Source organism: Nyctereutes procyonoides, unplaced genomic scaffold (assembly GCF_905146905.1).
Source record: "Nyctereutes procyonoides isolate TBG_1078 unplaced genomic scaffold, NYPRO_anot_genome, whole genome shotgun sequence".
NCBI lineage: Eukaryota > Metazoa > Chordata > Mammalia > Carnivora > Canidae > Nyctereutes > Nyctereutes procyonoides.
The window spans coordinates 28,013,279-28,033,162 of NW_026575044.1; the positions used below are offsets into that span (position 1 = coordinate 28,013,279).

Consider the following 19,884-nt stretch of genomic DNA (forward strand, 5'->3'; position numbering starts at 1 on the left):
CTTGTAAGAAGCTGGTAATTATCAATTAAGTTATGCAGTTTAAGAATGATTTATAGAATTATATATATATACATATTGTTTTAGAGGGCTTATGATTTATCTCTGTAAGAAGGTCACTCATTGCATCACGATGTGCTCTCTTGACTGGGAGCAAAGTAAATTGCAGTTAGGTTGGGAACTCAACATCATCTCTTGATACAACACTGGGAATACATATATCTACTCTAGCATGTAGATGGGGTGTGTACGTGTGTGCATATTCACACATATACTCTCTCAACCCCCATCTACTCTGGCCATCCATGCTTACAGTGATGGTGACTGTTGTCTGAGGCTTGTTAGGACTAGTTTTCTAATCTCTGAGACATGCAGTAAAAGCAGGAAGAATTCTGATGTTGGCTTCCTCATCACATCCCATTGTAAAGGATATACGTTGTTTCTCCTGAAAACTCATCCAAATCTTTCCTCCCTAGATCTAAGCTCCTTGACTTTCAAGAAAACTTCCAGCATGAATCTCCCACTGTGACCAGTCGTAGAGTATGAGAACCAAGTGTAGGTGGTATTGCTGATTAGTCTATACTGCAGGCTTAAAGTGTCAAATTGTGTTCACTCACATAGTGGATTATTAAGATATGTTTGTAGGTTTATAGGAAAGTCATTAATGGAGATTCATTCTTTTAGTTTTCCAATAAAGTTCTGATGCCCTTAACACTAAAAGATGAACACATGTAGAGGCATTGTCTTTTTCCTATGACAGCTCTCAAATGCAAAGTTTCATGAAGGATTTTAAATACCAAAGAAGACTTTAAGCAATCATGCCTTCAAGGAGCTTCCCATGTGGGTCAGACTGCTGCATGGGTAGGGAGGAGGTGGGGGGAGAACATATTTCCATGTGAGTTTCAGGAACAATTCCAGGTTCCTCTTCGAACTCATTGCCAACCCACTAAGTAGCCTTTCTTAGCCTTCCATTCCAGAGGCTAACATCTTTATTCATAAAAGAAGTATTTATTCAGCCCTTATTATGTTACAGTACTCTTCTGGGTTCTAGAATTAGTGTAAACAATACAGGTAGGTCCCTGCACACACAAAACTCACAGGTGGTGGAGACCAGTGGGATCTAGCAAACACATGCACGGAGTATGCAGAAACAATCTAGTTTCTCTTACAGAGAAAAATGGGAAATGGGCTTAGAGACCATAGCCTCGGATTCAGGTATTTCTTCATTTTTACAATAGGGATAATAATATCCAGCTTTCCTATCATAGAGGTGTTCTAGGGAATGACAAAAATTACATGGAAAACAATAAACTTAGAAGCACTATATATATTTTAGGCATTATTCTTATTTTTGAGAGAAAACAGGCATTAAAATTTAGTCATATTTAGCTAAAACTATAGCCCCCCAATTCTTTCAATTCTTTACTCTGTCAGTGATAAAGATGTTTCTCCCATAATACAAGCTTTCTTTTATAATTTCTGGGTTTTTTCCCCCTCTTAACTGGAGTGACGATGTTATAAATCTATCAGAGACTGCATCACAGCAATGAATATTTTAGCTCACTTTCAGATCAAATACTCAAAATTCAGAGAACCTCAGCTCATGAGAAAAAAAAGAGTATTTCAATGTGTCACTAACTTACCATATGTGTATTACACGTATAGGTATTAACATACAGAAGAAAACTGCCATATGCTTATACACACAGAGCTGGGAAAGGAAGCAAGAAATGAGATTCCATCATATTTTCAAAAGAAATGAAATTCAGCTAATAATTTTAAAGATTCTACAATACATGATGCTTGATGTTAGAAGAGATTAGACTAAAGACGAGAGCCTGGCCAGGAAAGAGGTTGTAATTCCTGTGGGGAAGACATTCAGATGGCCTAGCTGAAGATCAGAATGAGACACTATGTCATCAAACGCCCATGTCCATAGAGCAATAGAAAAAAAAGCCCAAAACTACTGGAGCTGAAAATACAGGGATGCTATTGCAGGCTGGAAACTTTGGAAAGGTTCAGAGGAGGAGGAAGTAGGGCTCAAGTTGACTGCTGAATCAGTAGGATCTCAGTACATAAAGATGAGTTGGGGGAGGATATTCTGGGAAGATGATGACCTATGACTGGTAGCAGAGAGCAGTGAATGAAAAGGGCCAATCAGGTCTTCTATTGACCTGATGGGGCTAGCAAAGTTTGCATGCTGGGTGTACTGGAAAGCAGGGTCTGTAACTTTGTAACCTTTCTTATTGCCTATTATTTGACAATTCTCTAATTTTTCAGTAAGCAAATAGAGAGATGGAGAATTTGCATCCCATCAAGTTTAACACTGTTTCATTTTCAAAATGCCATGTGAACTAATTCCATCCCTGTTTACAGCCAACCAATCCAGTGGTGAAAATCAGAAGCTATCTTTGGAGCCGTGAGTGGGTCTCAAACTGTGGCCTCTGATTCCACAGGTCTGGAGTCTGGCCAGGGCATCCCCAGGTTTCTGCTGCTCCTGAGGTGATTTTTAAAGTAAGGATATTTGAGAACCACAGCTATGGAGCTTAATGTAAACAGAAGAGAGACAGGAAGAACAGAAAATTGATGTTCATTTGAGCTACAGGAATTTATTTAAAAGGTATCATAAGAATCCTAGGAATAAGCACTGTGGTCAAGAAAGACATGTGAAGTTAGCCAGTTGTTAAGATTTTCTCAAATAAATAATTTATTTTTATGCCCTAATTTAGGCCTTTGCTCATGATAAAACAGTGTTTAAAAAGCTCTTAAGGAAGAGAAATTCAGTTAAGTGATACGCTTTGCTAGGGTCAATACATGCATTTTGATGTGGTTACAACTGAAGATAGGAGCCACATTGACCAAACACTGAGTTGGGAAAGAAAATGTTGATAAAAATGCAATTTTTTTTATTTTACTTTCATTCATGAGCCATGAGCTATTTCTAAAACATGAATTGAAACAATATCTGAGTAGCTCACCAAATTAGTTTATGCTTCCAAAGTCAACACTTTCTTGTTCCCACAGTATACCTTTATCATTAAGACAGTTCTCGGTGCTAAGGACCCTTGGAGAGAAGCATCATAGCTTACAAAGATGACATTTTAGTTTCACTTTAATTTCCTGGGTAAGTTGCATGATGGAATAGAGCTTTGGGAAAAAGTCTACAACATATTTTTGATATAAAATCAAATAGGATATCGTGCCAACCCTCAAAGGCCTTGGCAGTACGTCTATTGCCCATAAGGAAAAAGTATTCAGTTTTCCTCAAATTGTGTTTGTAGACCAGCATCATTATTCATAATGAGGTATAATGGTTGTTGGCTCAATAGCTGTCATACTATAAATTAAATTTAACTAAATTCAATTGAACAAGCATTTATTAAGCCTATTATTTTCCAAAGTATTGTACCAATGATTGTAAAAATAATAAGAGAAGGTAAATGAAAAGAAAGATCTGAACAATAACTAATTCCTCACTGTCAGTGTTTAACTTTGCTCGGAATATATTTGATAGCTTCAGAAGCAAGAGGATCTAGTATCTTGTCTCTGCTCTGGGTTGTCATTTTTGCCTTCACTAGACAGTTGGTATAGGTTTCTTCAATGTGCCTTTGGCATTCTCTACATTCTAGTACCTTAGTTTGGGCATCTACTGCCTTCTACTTAGATTTTCACAGTAAGCCTTCTTACTCATCTCCGGTTTCTGCCCTCTTCCATCTGTCCTAAGAACCGGTGTGAATGCCAGCTCTGGCCATGACATTCTCCACTATCTATTCAGTAAAACCCAAGTTCTAAGCTTGAAAACCAGGGTTTGGACTTCAGTCTTCCAATCTTTTTTTTTTACAGATTTATTTTTTTTATTTGACAGAGAGAAAGAGAGAGCAGGAGGGTGAGCACAAGTGGAGGGAGGGGCAAAGGGAGACAATCTTCAAGCAGACTACCCCCCATCCTGCCCCTGGCCAAGCACATAGCCATAGTTGGGGCTTGAAAGAGAGGGGAGGGGCCTTGATCTCACAACCCATGAGATCATGACCTGAGCTGAGACCAGGACCAAGAGTCAGATGCTTAACTGACTGAGCCCCTCAGGTGCCCCTCCAATCTCCCAATCTTTAACCTCATCTCCTACTCACCTTCAGCTTTTCCCAAGAATCTTATGCTCCAGCCACACTGGGCTTCTTATAATTCCAGAATATGGGGTTGGCTTTCTTGCACTGACCTTCATGTGGAATTACGCTCTTCCATTTGTTGCTCCCAGACAACTTCATCTATCAGATAATTTACGACACTCCACATTTCTTATAGTGACTAATGGACAAGTTGTTCCCTCCACTTTTTTGATAAGCCCTTGACTGAACTTCAGAAGAGAGGAGAGTCTCTGAAATGAGGAACTCCATTTTATGGTTAGGGACATGTGTGTTTGGAGGGAAAGGATCTGTGACTTTCTCCCTAAGACGCATGAGGAGAAAAGTTGAAGAACCATAGCACTAAATTATAATTAACTTGAAGACATGTACTAGGTCTTGTTCAGCTTTGTATTCCTCATAGCTATTTGCATATGCCTTGTTCAAAGTGGGTGCTCACCAGCGCCTGGTGAATGGAAGAGGGTAGAGGGCCTACTGTTTGCCAGACACTACATATTATCTCTAGAAGCTTTCCCTTCACCTCAGTGTTTCAGGAAAGCTCAATGAGACTCATTTAGCGTGGCTTCCCACAGTACTTTCATTATTCCTTACACACTATGACTTGAGCAGATGGCCAGAATCCTAGATGCCGGAGGCGACATTTCAAGAGAAGGAGCGTTCACGGGGCTGGCAACCATGAGGAGCTGCCTTCTCCCTTTCCTTGACAGCTGTCTCTTTCAGTGATCCTGCATCATGTGCCAATCTGGTCAGGATGAACACCAGCAGACAAAGTACACTGGGACACTGAAGAGTAGGTAAGCAGCAGTTGGTGAGGAAGTGTCACTTTTTTCTGCACTCACCTTTGTCATTTATGTACATAATTAATTGCCTTTGCACAAGAGTAAAAAATGGGATATAAATTAAAAATACATTTCATTCACCCATTCAGAAAATAGTTATGACTCAGTTTCCTACTTCATGGAAAATTGGGAGATAGGTTAGCGTTTGGGGTGAAGTGATCTCTAGAAGGCTAATCAGCAGTACAGATTATCTTCAGCTATCTTAAATGACATTAAGAATATGAGAAATGTAGCTTTAAAAAAAATCTTTAGAAGGAAGTAGAGAACACCGATGAGGAAATACTCAACACAGAAAAGCAAGGTATAAATAACGCGATGTTTCAGATCCTCTTTTCTACCTGTTCAAAATCTTGGCTCCACCTCTTTCTCCAGCCCCTGCAGGAATGACCATCATGGTGTAGACTTTGACCGGCTTGGTGTGGCTGCAACCAGACAGCACTTGGCTTCAGGCTCTTGCTCTATACCTCCGATGCGTCAGTACTAATATCTGACCTGCCTAGCACCCATACACATGCAACCAAATAGTGTGGGGTTATTCATGCTTGGAGGCCACTCTTGACTAATGCAGGACAGGGCAGTTCAATTAGGACTCCTCCTTGTGTCTCCTGGGTGGACAGTTCTGGAGCCTTTCAGAAGGCTCCCGCATCATCTGTTGGCTTTTCTTCCTTGTTCTTCTGCTTGGGAACAGCAAAAGAGCACCTTCCATAAAAGCCTTTTTTGTGGAGTCTGCTTTCTGGGAAGCATGGGCTCAAGCACTGATTCTAACCAAGTCCCTGTCTATCGCTGGTTGAACACTTTCAGAATAATATATAAGAAATAAATGATGATTAGGACCACATTCAAATCAGATTCTGAATCTGTGTCGTCAAATAACTTCTCCTCAACGTTACTCTTCTTCACAATATAGTATCACTGTTGTATTCAGCAAAGTTGAATTTGGAAATTAAAATGCATCATACTTGATCTTACATTGAAGTTTATTATTTTTGGAAACTAAGCTACTCAGGGCTGATGCATCACCAGCTTTTTAGCAGGCTCAGTGGTCCATGTGTTTGACAGACATCGCAGGACAGGCTCTCTGTTTACCATGGCATTTGGTTAATATTTGGGAGTTAGAAGTTGAGTTCTCAGTTATATGATTTGATCTGGTGTTTATTCAGGAAAGCCATTTAACATCTCTTATGTTATGCTCTTCTCACCTGGAACAAACAGAACTTTACAAGTCCTGCTAAAAAAAGGAGAAAAGGAGGAGTCCTAGCCCAACACCATGAATGATTAAAAATAGCTAGACAGTTTATTTCAGTAGCTACAGATATACTTGGTTTCTTTAACTGTCATACTTATAACTTATTTTTTCTTAATAAAACGATCATTTGCTCAGGCTAGACATAAGCTGATTTGGCAAAGTTTTAGAGTGTATACACTATTTGATATTCACAAAGCCAGAAGCATTGTAATAAATAGAACATATCATTAGATTCTAATGAAGTTATTCTAATATTAAATTTGTACACTAAGGAATACTATCATACTTTCCCCCCATGGTCTAGAATAATGCTTGACGTGCGGCAAACCTCAGTTCATGTTTGTTGAATGAAAAAATAAATGAGTGGCTGCTGGTGACGTCAACAAAATGTCAACAAAGTCACCTTGATTTAGTGCTCATGGACCATAGTTGTGGTTATGAGGGAGTGGTCATTCTTCCATCCCTGTCCTCCTGTATCGGTTTTTTTTTTTACTGTTTGCCAGAGCCCTAAGATGCTGGGAGCCAGGCTGTAGGACAGCACCCTCTGGGAGTACCTTCATTGCTCAGCTCACAGGCTCTGGGCTGATCCAGCAGGTTCCCAGGAAGGAAGGTCACTGATATGAGACCTTAAGGGATGGCCATTGAATGTTACTTGCTGGATGGCACTGAGAAGCTTGAAAAGCTTTTGTCTGTATCCCCTACTCTTTCCCAACAGGCTGGGGCATTTAAACATAAGGTTCTTTCCTAAACTGTGAGTGTCAAAGTGTTCGGTTGCCTCAGCTTCCTGGTATAATTCAGAAGCCAGAGGAAGGGAAAGAAGCTGATGGCTGTTCCCTCCAGACACCTAGCAAGACTACAGGCACTGGTTTAGTTTGTAGGTTGTGTAGTGGTGGCAGACTGAGAAGATGGAGTTCCCAGTATTATCTAAAAATAAAAATACTAACAAGAAAACAAAGCTATGAATGTTTAAGATCTTAAGAATGGATGCAATTAAAGGGAAGAAGCCACTTTAATTAAACTCATATCACAAGCACCAGAACCTTAAAAGCGTAGCTTTGTTCTACCAGAAGTGTGCTCTGATTAAGGGGAAACAGTTTTGCCATAGGCCCAGAGTGTCCAGAGAGGAGCAGTGTTTCCACTGCCATATTGCACAGGCATCTCGAATGGGTTTATGCTCTGCTGCCACCACCCACTTCCCCACAGGGAGTTTTTAGGAATGTTGCATTCTGGTGCAATGTCTTTCTCTTTATTCTAAACAAGTGTCTAGAATGATTCAACATTGGGAATGAAAATGCATATCAAAATCACTTGGAGCACAGATAATTATGCTCCAAGGTTTTGCCATCTGCCACTTATTTCCCTAACTGAACATTCCTGGTCTTCCTTCTGACTCCTTGACAGGAAAGAGTTCTATCTCCCTCCTTCAGACATCTCTCTTTTTTGGAGATCTGATCCTGTCGCCTGAGTTTTTAGATTTCAACTTTATTTTTTCACTCAAGGCTCTACATGTCATTATCTGGAAAGCAGAAAAGTCCATGATGCTGGGCAGTGTGGTAGGCAGCGTGCTAAGATTCCTTCTTCCTCTTTACAACTGCCCCCCACCCCCACCCCTACCCCTCCCCGGCCCTGATCGCAGGATTCCTGGCCTGCAGTGTTCACATACCTTCTCCATTGTTTAATCAAACACTAACTCAGGTACTGCTGTCAAGGGATTTTGCAGATGTAATTAAGGCCTCAAATCAGTTGACCTTAAGACAGGGAAATTTTCTGGGTGAGCCTGACCTAATCATGTACGTCTTTAAAAAGTGGAGAGTTTTCTCTGGTTGATCACAGAGGAGGAAGAAGTCAGAGGGACTCACTCTGCCTGGTGTGGAGGGAATAGCAAACATCTACGGGGCCTTGTGGCAAGGAATGCAGGTGGCTCCTAGGAAATGGGAGTAGTACCCAGCTGACTGCCAGCCAGGAATGGAGACCTCCACCCTTCAACCATAAGAAAATGAATTCTTCCAACAGCCATTTCATGCAGAGGGGAACCCTGAGCCCCAGATGAGACCCACAGACCCTAGGAGACCCTAGGCTGAGAATCCAGTCACACTCTTTTTGATTTCTGACCTCCAGAAACTGTAAGATAGTAAATGTGAGTTGTTTTAAGTCCCTAAGTGTGGGACAATTTGTTATGTAATGATAGGAAACTAATATAGGCAGCCACAGAGCCATATACTGGAAAATATGGCAGAGAGGAGGAAGGAAAATGCTGGTACACCAACTCGAACAAAATTGAACGGGATATTAGTATTTATTTCTAAAAACTCGTATCTAGGGGCACCTGGGTGGCTCAGTCAGTTGAGTGTCTGCTTTTGGCTCAGGTCATGATCTCAGGGTCCTGGGATCTAACCCCTTTTGGGTCTCCCTTGCTCAGCGGGGAGGCTGCTTCTCTCTGTCCCTTGCTACTTTCCCTTGCTCGCACTCATTTTTTCTCTCTCAACATAAATAAATAAAATCTTAAAAGAAAAAAAATCTAAAGGCCACTCCCGAAGCCAAGACTAATTGCTTGGCTGGTGAAAAATGAATCTAGTGGAGCCTATTCATTCACTCATAAAAGATTATTCATTCTGGACTCACTACTTATCTAGCACTCACATGGGTTAATTTCACAGTGACAGAGAAGCCATTAGGTAAAAAGGTGTCTGGATTTTATTTTGGTTGTAGAAACCCTGAAAGAAGTTTAGAGCTATTAAAGGCAAAAGTATGTGTTCTAGCTTTAAATTGCAACAGGATGAGGAATATTTACATTTCTTTTATTAGAGGGGTATTTGAGAAACTCTGAGAGATCATATACAAATATATACCTTTCCCCCTCCTTTCTTTTTAAGCCAAATTTTAACTAAATTTTAGTTGATGTGAGTGACAGAAAAAAATTCAGGCTGTGACCAGAAGAGCAAAAGGAAGGTGCCTTCTTACTTTCATTCCCTTTATTAAACAGGAGAGATTTGGGATTTCTGATTTATTTCTCTTGCTCCCTTTTATTGTTCATGAACTTAAGGCTGCATTCCATTGACTCCAAAGTAATTTCTGAAAAAAAGATCTGCTGACATTACAGGGTATCTGGATTATTAACCATGTCAGTATGGACCGAGGAAATAGTATTCTGGCAGAAAATAGTTATTTATTTAAAACAAAGGCTGAGATATTTCCATTCACTTATAGATGACATATAGGGTATTTATTTTTTGGTACGTTCTCAGGAAACCTAGAAGCTAAAGAGAACACTGTTGATTAGAAAGCACACAGTGTTTGGAATATGTCCTCCTAGAAAATAAAATTGCCAACTTTGTGTCCCCTAATTTTTAAGAACATCCATTCTTTTGTTCCATTAGGAATGTGCTCATGGCATGGTGGATGCTGGTGGGCAGGGTATGACAGGGTACAAAAATGAATGGTAAGGGCGGAAGACGTTGACTTGAAAAATAGATCCCATTGGAGAAAAGTCAAAAGAATAAAGACTTTTTTGCTTGAAAAAAAGAAAAGATGGTTTCTCACAATTTTTCTTTTGTAACAGAAGTTGGTAAATGTCTTTTGTGTGTGGACAGTGGGGCACTACCAGATTATGTAGTAATATTATGTATATATGTTGGCATATATATAATAAGAGAGAAAATGGGGCAGCCCAGGTGGCTCAGCGGTTTAGCGCCTGCCTTAGGCCCAGGGCGTGATCCTGGAGACCTGGGATCAAGTCCCACAACAGGCTCCCAGCATGGAGCCTGCTTCTCTCTCTGCCCATGTCTCCACTTCTCTCTCTCTCTCTCTCTTTCTGTGTCTCTCATAAATAAATAAATAAAATCCCTGCATGGAGCCTGCTTCTTTCTTTGCCCATGTCTCCACCTCTCTCTCTCTCTCTCTTTCTGTGTCTCTCATGAATAAATAAATAAAACCTTTAAAAAATATATATATAGAGAGAAAACAAACTTACAAAACGTTTTTACTGATGAAATTAAAAATATAATAATGGAGGGAATTTTTTTTTGATGCTTGTCTACCAATGAAAAGACTAGAACTTTTTTGGGGGTAAGGATAACATTTTGCTTAACTTGGATTATAAGTATTGTTTCCTATTTTAAAATCATTACAAATACTCATCTATAAAAGCTCTCATTTCACAGTCTATACAAAAGTAGGTCCTGGGCTGTATTTTGTGCACAGGCCTCAGTTTTCTAGCCTCTTCTATGTAGTCTTTTTAGACCCTGGGAATATATTCTCAGTATCCATCAGAAATTGCATTGGAAGGAATGAACATGAGTGTTGGTGATAGGAATCAGTTCTCTATATGGAAAACTGTAAGGAGAGTAGGCAAGAGCTGTGGGGACAGAAATACAGGGAATTAAATAACACTCATGGTGTCTGAATTCAGATAAAAACCTAATCTTTTAAAAGTCTATATACTCCATGCTATATCTAGATAACAAAGGTGATGACTTTACAAGTGTCAGTTTTTATGCCCCACTCCACCCCCCACTCTGTAGTTTTTAAGCTTAGTTTTGTTAATACACAAAATTAGTTTTACCTGTAAATAAGATCTGGACCTAAAAATAACCTGTTCTCCATTAAGGCCCATCGATTTCTATAAAGTAAACGTTCTGTAAGAATTTCCAATAAAGCAATGTGCTTGCAAATACACTATGTGGATTTTTTTTCTTATTTCTTTATTGTGGAGTAAAACTCCATTATAAGGTATCACAATTTATGGTGGATTAGGTTTTATTGCAGACAAAAATGTCCTTCCTCGAATATAGGGGTATACATTCAATGTTGACTAATACTATGTCACATAAACACAAGTGTCCTGGTTATCTTAAAAGAAAAAAAAAAGAAGGCTCTAATTTTTAAGATAGAATAGATTCAGCTGTGTTAGCATTTTGCAAGCTCCTTAACATCACCACTGTTATATTTGTTGTCAGGAAGGAACACTCAGCAAACACATAACCATACTTGGATTTAACGCTTCTGCTCAAGGTAGAAACAATTTTAAAAAGCAACTTAATTTTAGCAGAGCATTCAAAACTTGCTCACTTCTCTTCCTTAAGGCTTACTTTCACATAGTTTGTAGAGAATGTAATATTTTCCTCATCTTCCACATGAACTTAGCCAAAAAGGCTGAGAAGCGATTTTCCTCATCCTAAAATAGATGATTGTAGGGTATTCTTCTGGTGTAATGTCCCCTAATTCCCTAAGAATCAGGCTAGATGTCTTCCTCTCTAGGAAACTCCTCTTACTGGCCCTCACGCCCAGGTAGGGGACTGCCTCATGCTCCCACAACACCATGCACATATTCCTACCATTACTCTTCCACACTGTGTTATGAGTCTGTTTAAAATTGTATCTAGTCTAAGCCAGTTAGACTTTGGGCAACTTTAAGGCAGAAATCTTATCTTGTTCACATTGCTCTATCCCAGGCACTTAAACACAGTGCCAAACACACAGTAGGAGCTCATTATAAGCTTTCTAAATTAAAAGGTGAGTGAATGGATGCACTGAGGCCAATTAGACAAGTATGAAAGTTCTATTTTCTCCCAGGGATGGACTAGCACTGTTTTCCCCACTGCTTTCCAAGGAGGTCAGTGTGACTATGACATGATTCTGGATGTAGGATAAGGATGAGGAGCAGAAAAGAACAGGAAGAGAAAAGGAGATGCCCAATAATGAGAAAGGGCCATTACTGTGAGTAGGAGAATGCCCTGTGGCCCTAGGGTTGCTGGATCTAGCTAGTTAGGGCCTTTGTAATGTTGGCTGCAGGGGTGGTTGCCAAATCATTCACTCTTCTTTTCTTCCCTCTCTCCCTCCTTCCCATCTTTCCTTTTCTTTATTGTTTGTTTGCTCTTTAGTTCAACCCTATCAGTTTGTAACACTTCTTTTTTTTTTTTTTTTTGCAATTCCCTATCTCAGCTGGAAGGATACGAGGAAGCTCTGCTTGGCAAAGCTCCATGGGGTCAGAGCTCACATCTGTGCTCCTTCTCCCCTCCCTTCCATTCCAAGGCCCATTGAGTGGTGATGAGGAAAGAAAGTAGGAGGATCCTATCACTTTTTCATTGTTGGAAACAAGGAGATTTTTTTCTTTTGTTTAAATACAGGTAGTTGGAATTGAGGGGCATGGTGGGGGAAAGCCTTCCTTCGTTGGGAGCCTCTTCCTTGTCCTTTAACCACAGCCCTCCAAAGACCTTTTATAGATGCCTCAATGCCCAGGGCTGTAAGTACATCCACAAATTTCTTCCCATGTCTTTAGTGCTCTTTGCATTACCTCCCCATCTTTTTTTTTTTTTTTTATGGGTTTAGCATCCCATAAGGAGTCTTTGATACCTGGTGAAACTTTTTACTCCCTTCTCAACCTGCCCCAAACTTGAGCCTCATTTCTAGCCACCAAAGCTGAGGAATAAGCTGTAGATGAGCAACTTGACGACTAGATACACACAGCCTGCCCATCCCCATAGTCATGATTTGGGGAGTCTGGGGCTGGCCTGCCCAGCACCCTAAGAAACATTTGCTGGAGATTCCAGGAGGGTAGAGGTGTGGAAATGGCTGGTTTCTACATTCACTGTGTCTAAGCCCTATGCCACTTATTCAAAAACTATGTGTATGTACTCAGGAGAACATTATGGTTTTCATATTTTCTAATCCATCCAATACTAATTAGAAAATGAGAACAGTTATTAATTTTTACAGGAATCAGTGCTCAAAAAGAAAAGAGTAATAAGTTCATATACATGAACTATGAGGAAATTTCTCCAGAAAATGGATGTGGAAAAAAAAAAAAAGAAAATGGATGTGGAGATATGAAGAGAGAAGCAATTCAGCAGACGATGCAAACGGCTCGCTGTGATTAGTGATCTAGTAGCTGCTAACATTCTAAAATTTGGGAAAAAGTTGAAACAAGTCCCTTTGTTTCTTCAAGTATTATTGTTTCTTTTCTTGCTGTGGTCTGATATAGGCAAATGTAGTTAATACTCTGATACAAAGGGCTAATTTTATAGCTTCAGAACGAAACTTCTGTGCTTTCCTGGAGCTTGTTAACATTTTCCTATACTTGTAAAGGAATCACAAATATAAAGAGGACTTAATATTTAATGTTTTATAAAATTCATGGAAACCATATTTTTTCCTTAAGTAAAAAACAAGATTTATTTACAAAAAAAAGAAAAGAAAAAAGAAAGAAAGAAAAGAAAAGAAAGGAAAGAAAGAAAGAAAGAAAATGAAAGAAAGAAAAAAGTTGGGGCAAGGGGGAAGACAAGTTTTACATAAAAATACTACAACAGTAAGTCCCTTTGGTAAAAAGTGTAATAAATGTCTTGTACATCTGTTCATAGGTACTAAATCTGAAGCCACATAGAACTATAGACAAGAAGCTAGAGCAGTTATGCTAGCACATCAAAGCATAATTCTTTTAATAAAAAATCGATAGTATGTACATTATTTACAAAGAAAAAAGAAAAACCAAGTTAAAATTGTGTGTGTGTGTGTGTGTGTGTGTGTCTCAGAGAGTAAAGCTGGTGGATGGCACTAGGGTAGACTAGTAAAGAAGTAGGTACAAAACAGTTCCACAGGAGCTAAAGAGGGCGACTACATGGACAATACCAAAGCTAGAGAATAGAAGAAAAATATCCATCCAGATTTAAACCATCCCAAGGACAGGACTTCATAAACAGCCAGAAGCTCATCCATTTCAATACTTCAGCAGCTAAGAGCAATGAAACCTTCTGAATTACTTACGAATAGTCTCTCTACCATTTGTGCATCACCATACTCTTTTTATTGTTGTGTAAACATAGTTTTATCAACACTTACAAGAACACCAGTTTTAATAAACAAAGTAACAAACGTAAACTATAGGATTCATGAGGGTAATTAGTCCAAACAACTGGCATACTTACAGTTGCATTTCTTCTGAACAAACCTAAGCTTGCATGCTGTTCTGTAGGTGGAGAGTCGGATACGATCCAGATCTTGAGCCCCTGTGGGGGGAGAAACATACACATATGGTATGCCATGTGTGTGGAAAGGGATTTATAATATTTATAAAGAAAACAACTATAGATATTATAACCCATTCACTTAATTTGATTTTTATTTTTATTAGAAACAAATAGAACTTTAAGACTTGAAAAAGTCTGCCTTGTATCCCTCAGGATCTAGGGGAAGAGAGCACACGTATCTAACACGTTGGTTGTCGACCATGTTCGTAGGCCGATCGTGGGCCAAGGAACATGACCTCAGCCCTGTGGTGTCTGCCACTTCTGAGAACAATCTGCTCAAGCTGTGACTTTAAACAGTAAGATGATAACAGTATTATCAGAACCATTTTAAATACACTGTGACTGGTCATCAGAATATGGCTGTAAGGTGAGCACTTGCTGAATGTGGAGCATCTTTTCTGTGTGACTTTAGGTCGACTACTTTTATTTATTTTTTTAATTTATAAGATTATTAATTTGAGAGAGAGAGAGAGAGAGAGAGAGAGAGAGAGAGAGAGAGAGATGGAGTGCGAACAGGAGCGGGGGGAGGGGCAGAGGGAGAAGAAGAAGCAGGCTCCCCACTGGGCACAGTGTGTAGGGTGGTCTGGAGATATGGGGAGGGAGTAGATGTAAGACCCCAAGATCATGACCTAAGCCAAAGGCAGTTAACGGACTGAGCCACCCAGGTGCCCAGGTCAACTGCATTTAGAAACCTCAGTTTCTCATTTGGAAGTTGGGGATGATTATACTACTACTACTACTTATTTTACAGAATTACAAGGCAAATGTATGACTACACTTAAGCACAGAGAACCCTGCCTGGCACATAGTTCGTGCTGTGTATTCTTTAGTATTGCTAGTGTCCACCCTGCAAACCTTCCTGTCAACCTCAGAGGAGACTCCTTTCTAAAAACAACCACTACTCTTTCTTATACTGTGGCTTCCAGTTCCTCTCTACATAGAGGATCATGTTCCCCATATTCTCGAACTATTTTCCTCATTCTACACTTCTCCTCAAGAATCCAGCATGATTTCTGCTGCTCACCAAGTCTAAATGTTCTCCCAATCCAAGCCCCTCTGTGTGTTCTTTTCATGCTACCTACCCAGTAATACTTCCTATTACTCTCTATCCAGAACCTCTGCTGGGCTCAGGCTGGTCTCACAATGCCCTGCAGATGGGCTTCTTAGTACATCCACACCAGAGTACCTCCTACCCTTTTCTGAATGAGCTGATCTCTAGACTGTGTCTTTCAACAAATGTCTGTTCTTCTCTGCTTCTAAATATTTGGCTCTCCTTAAGTCCATGTTTATGGTTCATAACAGATATAAAGGCACAGAGCTATATTTTGACATATATTGAACTTTACCAGTAAGAATGCTACATAAATGCCTCAAAATAGAATAGTTAGGGTAGCAAGTAAATGAACTGGCCTAGAAATAATTATATCAGGAGGCCAATTAAGTGCTTTCCTAATGAAACTCAGGATGAATTAGCAAGTGTCCTGCACTGAGAGCATTTAGCATTCCCTCAATTCAAACTGATCTCTTTAGATTCATTTAAAAAGGATATCAATATTCCTATTACTTTATAGTTTTATGAGGCAGATCATTAAACATTCATTCTTATGAGTTTATTACTTGACAAACAGGCTCAGTTTGCTGAGTGCTTTATGCTGAGTGCTTGAGGGAACAAGGAGATAGGTAGGACTTACCCTCACCCCACACAGGAAATCTCTTAAACATGCTCTTGAGAGATGGACATGCAGACAATGGCCATATAAGATCGTTTCCAATGACAGGAATATATAACTTAGTGAAAATAAATGAGATTTAAGGTCAGTAAGCCTTAATCTTTCATTTCCTAGTTGTGTGAACTTTGACAAGTTTGTACTTGGTATCTGATTTCTTCATGTGGATGGGAATAACAATACCAGCTTTACCAGCTGGTTACCTCTGAAGCTGTACATAATGAGCACTTGATAGCAGGTGGGACTCCTTACAAGGTTTCTTATAACATTTCTGAGCAACAATAAGTGATAGAAACTTCTTTTTTTATATTTGAGCTTTAATTTGAATCCCAATAAGTTCAATCCATTTGATGTAATTTCCTTTCTGGAGACACATAATCTTTTCTCCTTGCCACTTGATAATTTATTTTTCACACGTTGGTAAGCAGCTATCATGATTATGATTAGGATCTTCATTACCATCTGAAAATTATGTACAAAAGCCCCTGTCATCATGGAGTTTAAAGTTTAGCTGGGATCATAACTTTTGACCTTTTAGTTTGGAGAGGTTCAATTTTGCAGCCATTTTTTTTTTTTTTTTGCAGCCATTTCAAGTACAATGTCTACCACAGAGTGAAGCACACAATAGGGCTTCAGTACATGCATACTGCTATTATTTTTCTCATTATGACAGACATGTCTTTGAGACCTTCATCCATTCTAGTCCTCTTGTTCTATGGCTGGCTCATATCTCCTTGAAATGAGATATAAAATTAACCCAAGTGCCACAGCTATTGCCTCGCCTGTATAGAATATATGGAAAGCAATTATTACCAACTTTGATAAGGACACTTACTAATGCAACTTAAAAAAAATAAATGGCTCATTTGTCTGACCTTTTTCATTAACAAGCGGGTTTTATAAAAGCATATGTACCTATATCTGATCATATCTTTCCTGGTCTGATGCTTATCTGGAGGCTAAAGGTAGGACTTCATATTTATCTGGTTAGTTTCTTTTAATTTTTAGCTCATGCTTGTAACCATTCTAAAAGTTTTGATTTTGCCACTAGCATTTCAAAGGGACTTCCCAGTTTTGTGTCCTCTGTAGATCCAAGAAGCTCATGTGAAAATGAACTCTCTAGGGTGTTCAATAACCAGAGACAGAGAGTGAGTCAGAAATGCCTAAACGCTAAATCTGCCTTTTCCCCTGGATGAGGATGTACTCTTATTGATGCTGAGCTTGGCTCAACAATCAAGAGAGTCCCAATATCTGTAAATAACCCTTTAAAAGAAGAGATTAGGGACATAGAGTATTTGTTTAGATTCCTGAAGAATAATGATAAGCCCCGGGTATAAAAGGGCTTTGATGCTGCACATAATTCAATGTCTTAGTTCCAGCAAGACTGTATTTTGTGAGGACAGAAACCTTAACTCCTCCACACTTCCTTTTCATAGAGGTCCTAGGGGCAATCTGGCAAAGGTGCATCTCCCCCTGCATAGTCAAGAGGGTGTACAGAGATGAAGCTTAGGGACAGGAGTGCAATGACCAATTTCCCTGCTCTATCACCTACAGATCTAACTGATCTGTTTTGTTCAAGAGTCAGGAGGGGTCAGAGGGTCTCTTATGTTTCCTATTTGTATAAGTTCTTCCTGGCTGAGGATGTAAGCCCTGAATATCAAATGGGATGTGGTGAGCAATGAAACTTAGCTTTGTTGGTATTTTGCTGAAATTAAGGTTCATTCTTATGCTATAAGAGCTAGGGGTGTAGTAGGCTTATTAAAAAGGGAAATGAGCAGACTAATTCCTTCATAAAAAAGATAGAATTTGAATACAGGAATAAAGAAGTTAATAGAGTAATCCTAGTTCTTAGCATGTTGAGATATCTAGGATTAGCACTATATTCATTCCATGATATTAAAAAAAATAATCCATCTTATCAAAAACCTACAAGTTCATACACTAGACTCTCAAGAACCTATACTCTTCCTTTTTTTAAAAGATTTTATTTATTTATTCATGAGAGAGAGAAAGAGAGAGAGAGGCAGAGACACAGGCAGAGGGAGAAGCAGGCTCCATGCAGGGAGCCCAAAGTGGGACTTGATCCTGGGTCTCCAGGATCACACCCTGGGCCGAAGGTGGCGCCAAACCACTGAGCCACCAAGGGATCTCCCATTCTTCCTTTTTAATAATAATAATAATAAAAAAAAAAACGGGTATAGCAGAAAATGTGAGAATAGCATTTTCCTATTTTTGTCTTTTTTTTGGTAATGCCCTCTTCATTATTTCTGAAAAAAAATGGATGGTATTTTTTTCCTTTGCTATTAGATCACTGGGATATAACTCTTTAAAACATGTAGATTCAACTCATTTAAATAGTATATTAGATTTCCTTCATAAAAATACAGAGGGGGCTAGGGGTAAATAATTAAGGGTAGAGATGAATATTATTTTCTATACATCTATATATATTTGAAACTTTTCATAATAAAAATTTAAAGCTAATTCACTTAAGGCAACTTGATGCTCTTGTACCACCTCCTCAAGTCTCTCATACCCATATCATGCTTGGAAGAAAGGACAAAGACAAAAGCAAAGATGCAGTTAAGAAATTCTGAATGATTACAGGAGCACCTGGGTGGCTCAGTCAGTTAAGCATCCCACTCTTGATTTTGGCTCAGGTCATGACCTCAGAGTTGTAAGATGGAGCCCTGTGTCTGGCTCCATGCTGGGCATGGAGCCTGCTTAAGATTTTCTCTCTCCCTTTCTCTCTGCCCCTACCCCCTCTCCTCCTCTCTCTCAGGAAAGAAAGAAAGAAAGAAAGAAAGAAAGAAAGAAAGAAAGAAAGAAAGAAAGAAAGAAATTCTGATCGATCACACCGTTATATTTTACAAATATATTTAAAATATTTAATATATTTAATATATTTAAATATATATTTCTTTCTTTCCCTCCATTCATTTATCTATTTATCCAACCAACCAATCTTATCTAATTTTTAGCTTTTGTTTTATTATGTTCTGAATAGTTTCACACAATTCATGTATATTTTGCCTTTCATGTTTTGATAGCTTATTATAAAGCCTTTGATATAGTCATTCGGGTAATTAAATGTCTCATTTATTTTTCAAATGCACCAACAAATATTTACAGAATAAAGATAAAGCCTACAGACTTTGTGTCTGAACTCTTCCATGCTTGCTGATTTCCTGGATCTGTGTGTGTGTGTGTGTGTGTGTGTGTGTGTGTGAGAGAGAGAGAGAGAGAGAGAGAGAGAGAGAGGGGTAAAGGGGCTTGGGGGTCAAGGATGATGCTCAAATTTCTGCCTAGGACACTCAGTGAGAATGGGGAGGCCTCACTGGGCTAAGGTACAAATAGGGAGGAACAGGTTTATAGGTGGGTGAATGAAGAGTTCAGTTTTGGGCTTACAGAGATTGGGGTGCTTGTAGGATGTCCAAATGGAGATATCAGTTGCAGTTGGATGATGTTGATGTTGGATATACCAGATATAGAACTCCTGACTATGGAATACATTCCCAGAATTATTCACAAACATATAAAATGCAGCAATTTGTCTTCACTGGGCCAAAACTGGGAATATCTTTCCAAGAGGAGACTGTGCATATACTCAGGGGCACTTAGTGGAATTAATGGTGAGCCCACCTCAAGCCACTTCATTAGTAGAAACCTTGACAGTGAGGAGCCAAGGCTAGAAGGGACACTGAGTTTATATACTGATTTTTCTGGATAAGCTGGTTTATGAGAATATGGGATGTGGTTTTGAAGGAGTCCTTGAAACTTGTGAGCCATAACAATAGTGGCGAAGCCTTGAGAGAAAGTAAAGTTATAAGTGGAGAGAATTGATCAGGAACAAAACTTTGGTAAAATCTGGCTTCAGGGTGCCTGGAAGGTGTGAAGAGACAGAAAAAAGAGAAG

The 19,884-nt window shown here is 39.2% G+C and overlaps 1 protein-coding gene across 23 annotated transcripts in view; it reads right to left on the minus strand.

Moving 5' to 3' along the window:
- Nucleotides 1-19,884, minus strand: part of DTNA (dystrobrevin alpha) — a 354,043-nt gene that overhangs the window by 102,913 nt on the left and 231,246 nt on the right. For all 23 annotated transcript variants that reach the window (XM_055323947.1, XM_055323949.1, XM_055323948.1 and 20 more), the window contains one exon: nt 14,141-14,221. In XM_055323947.1, the coding sequence (XP_055179922.1) occupies nt 14,141-14,221 (81 nt within the window). The remainder of the gene's footprint in view (nt 1-14,140; nt 14,222-19,884) is intronic.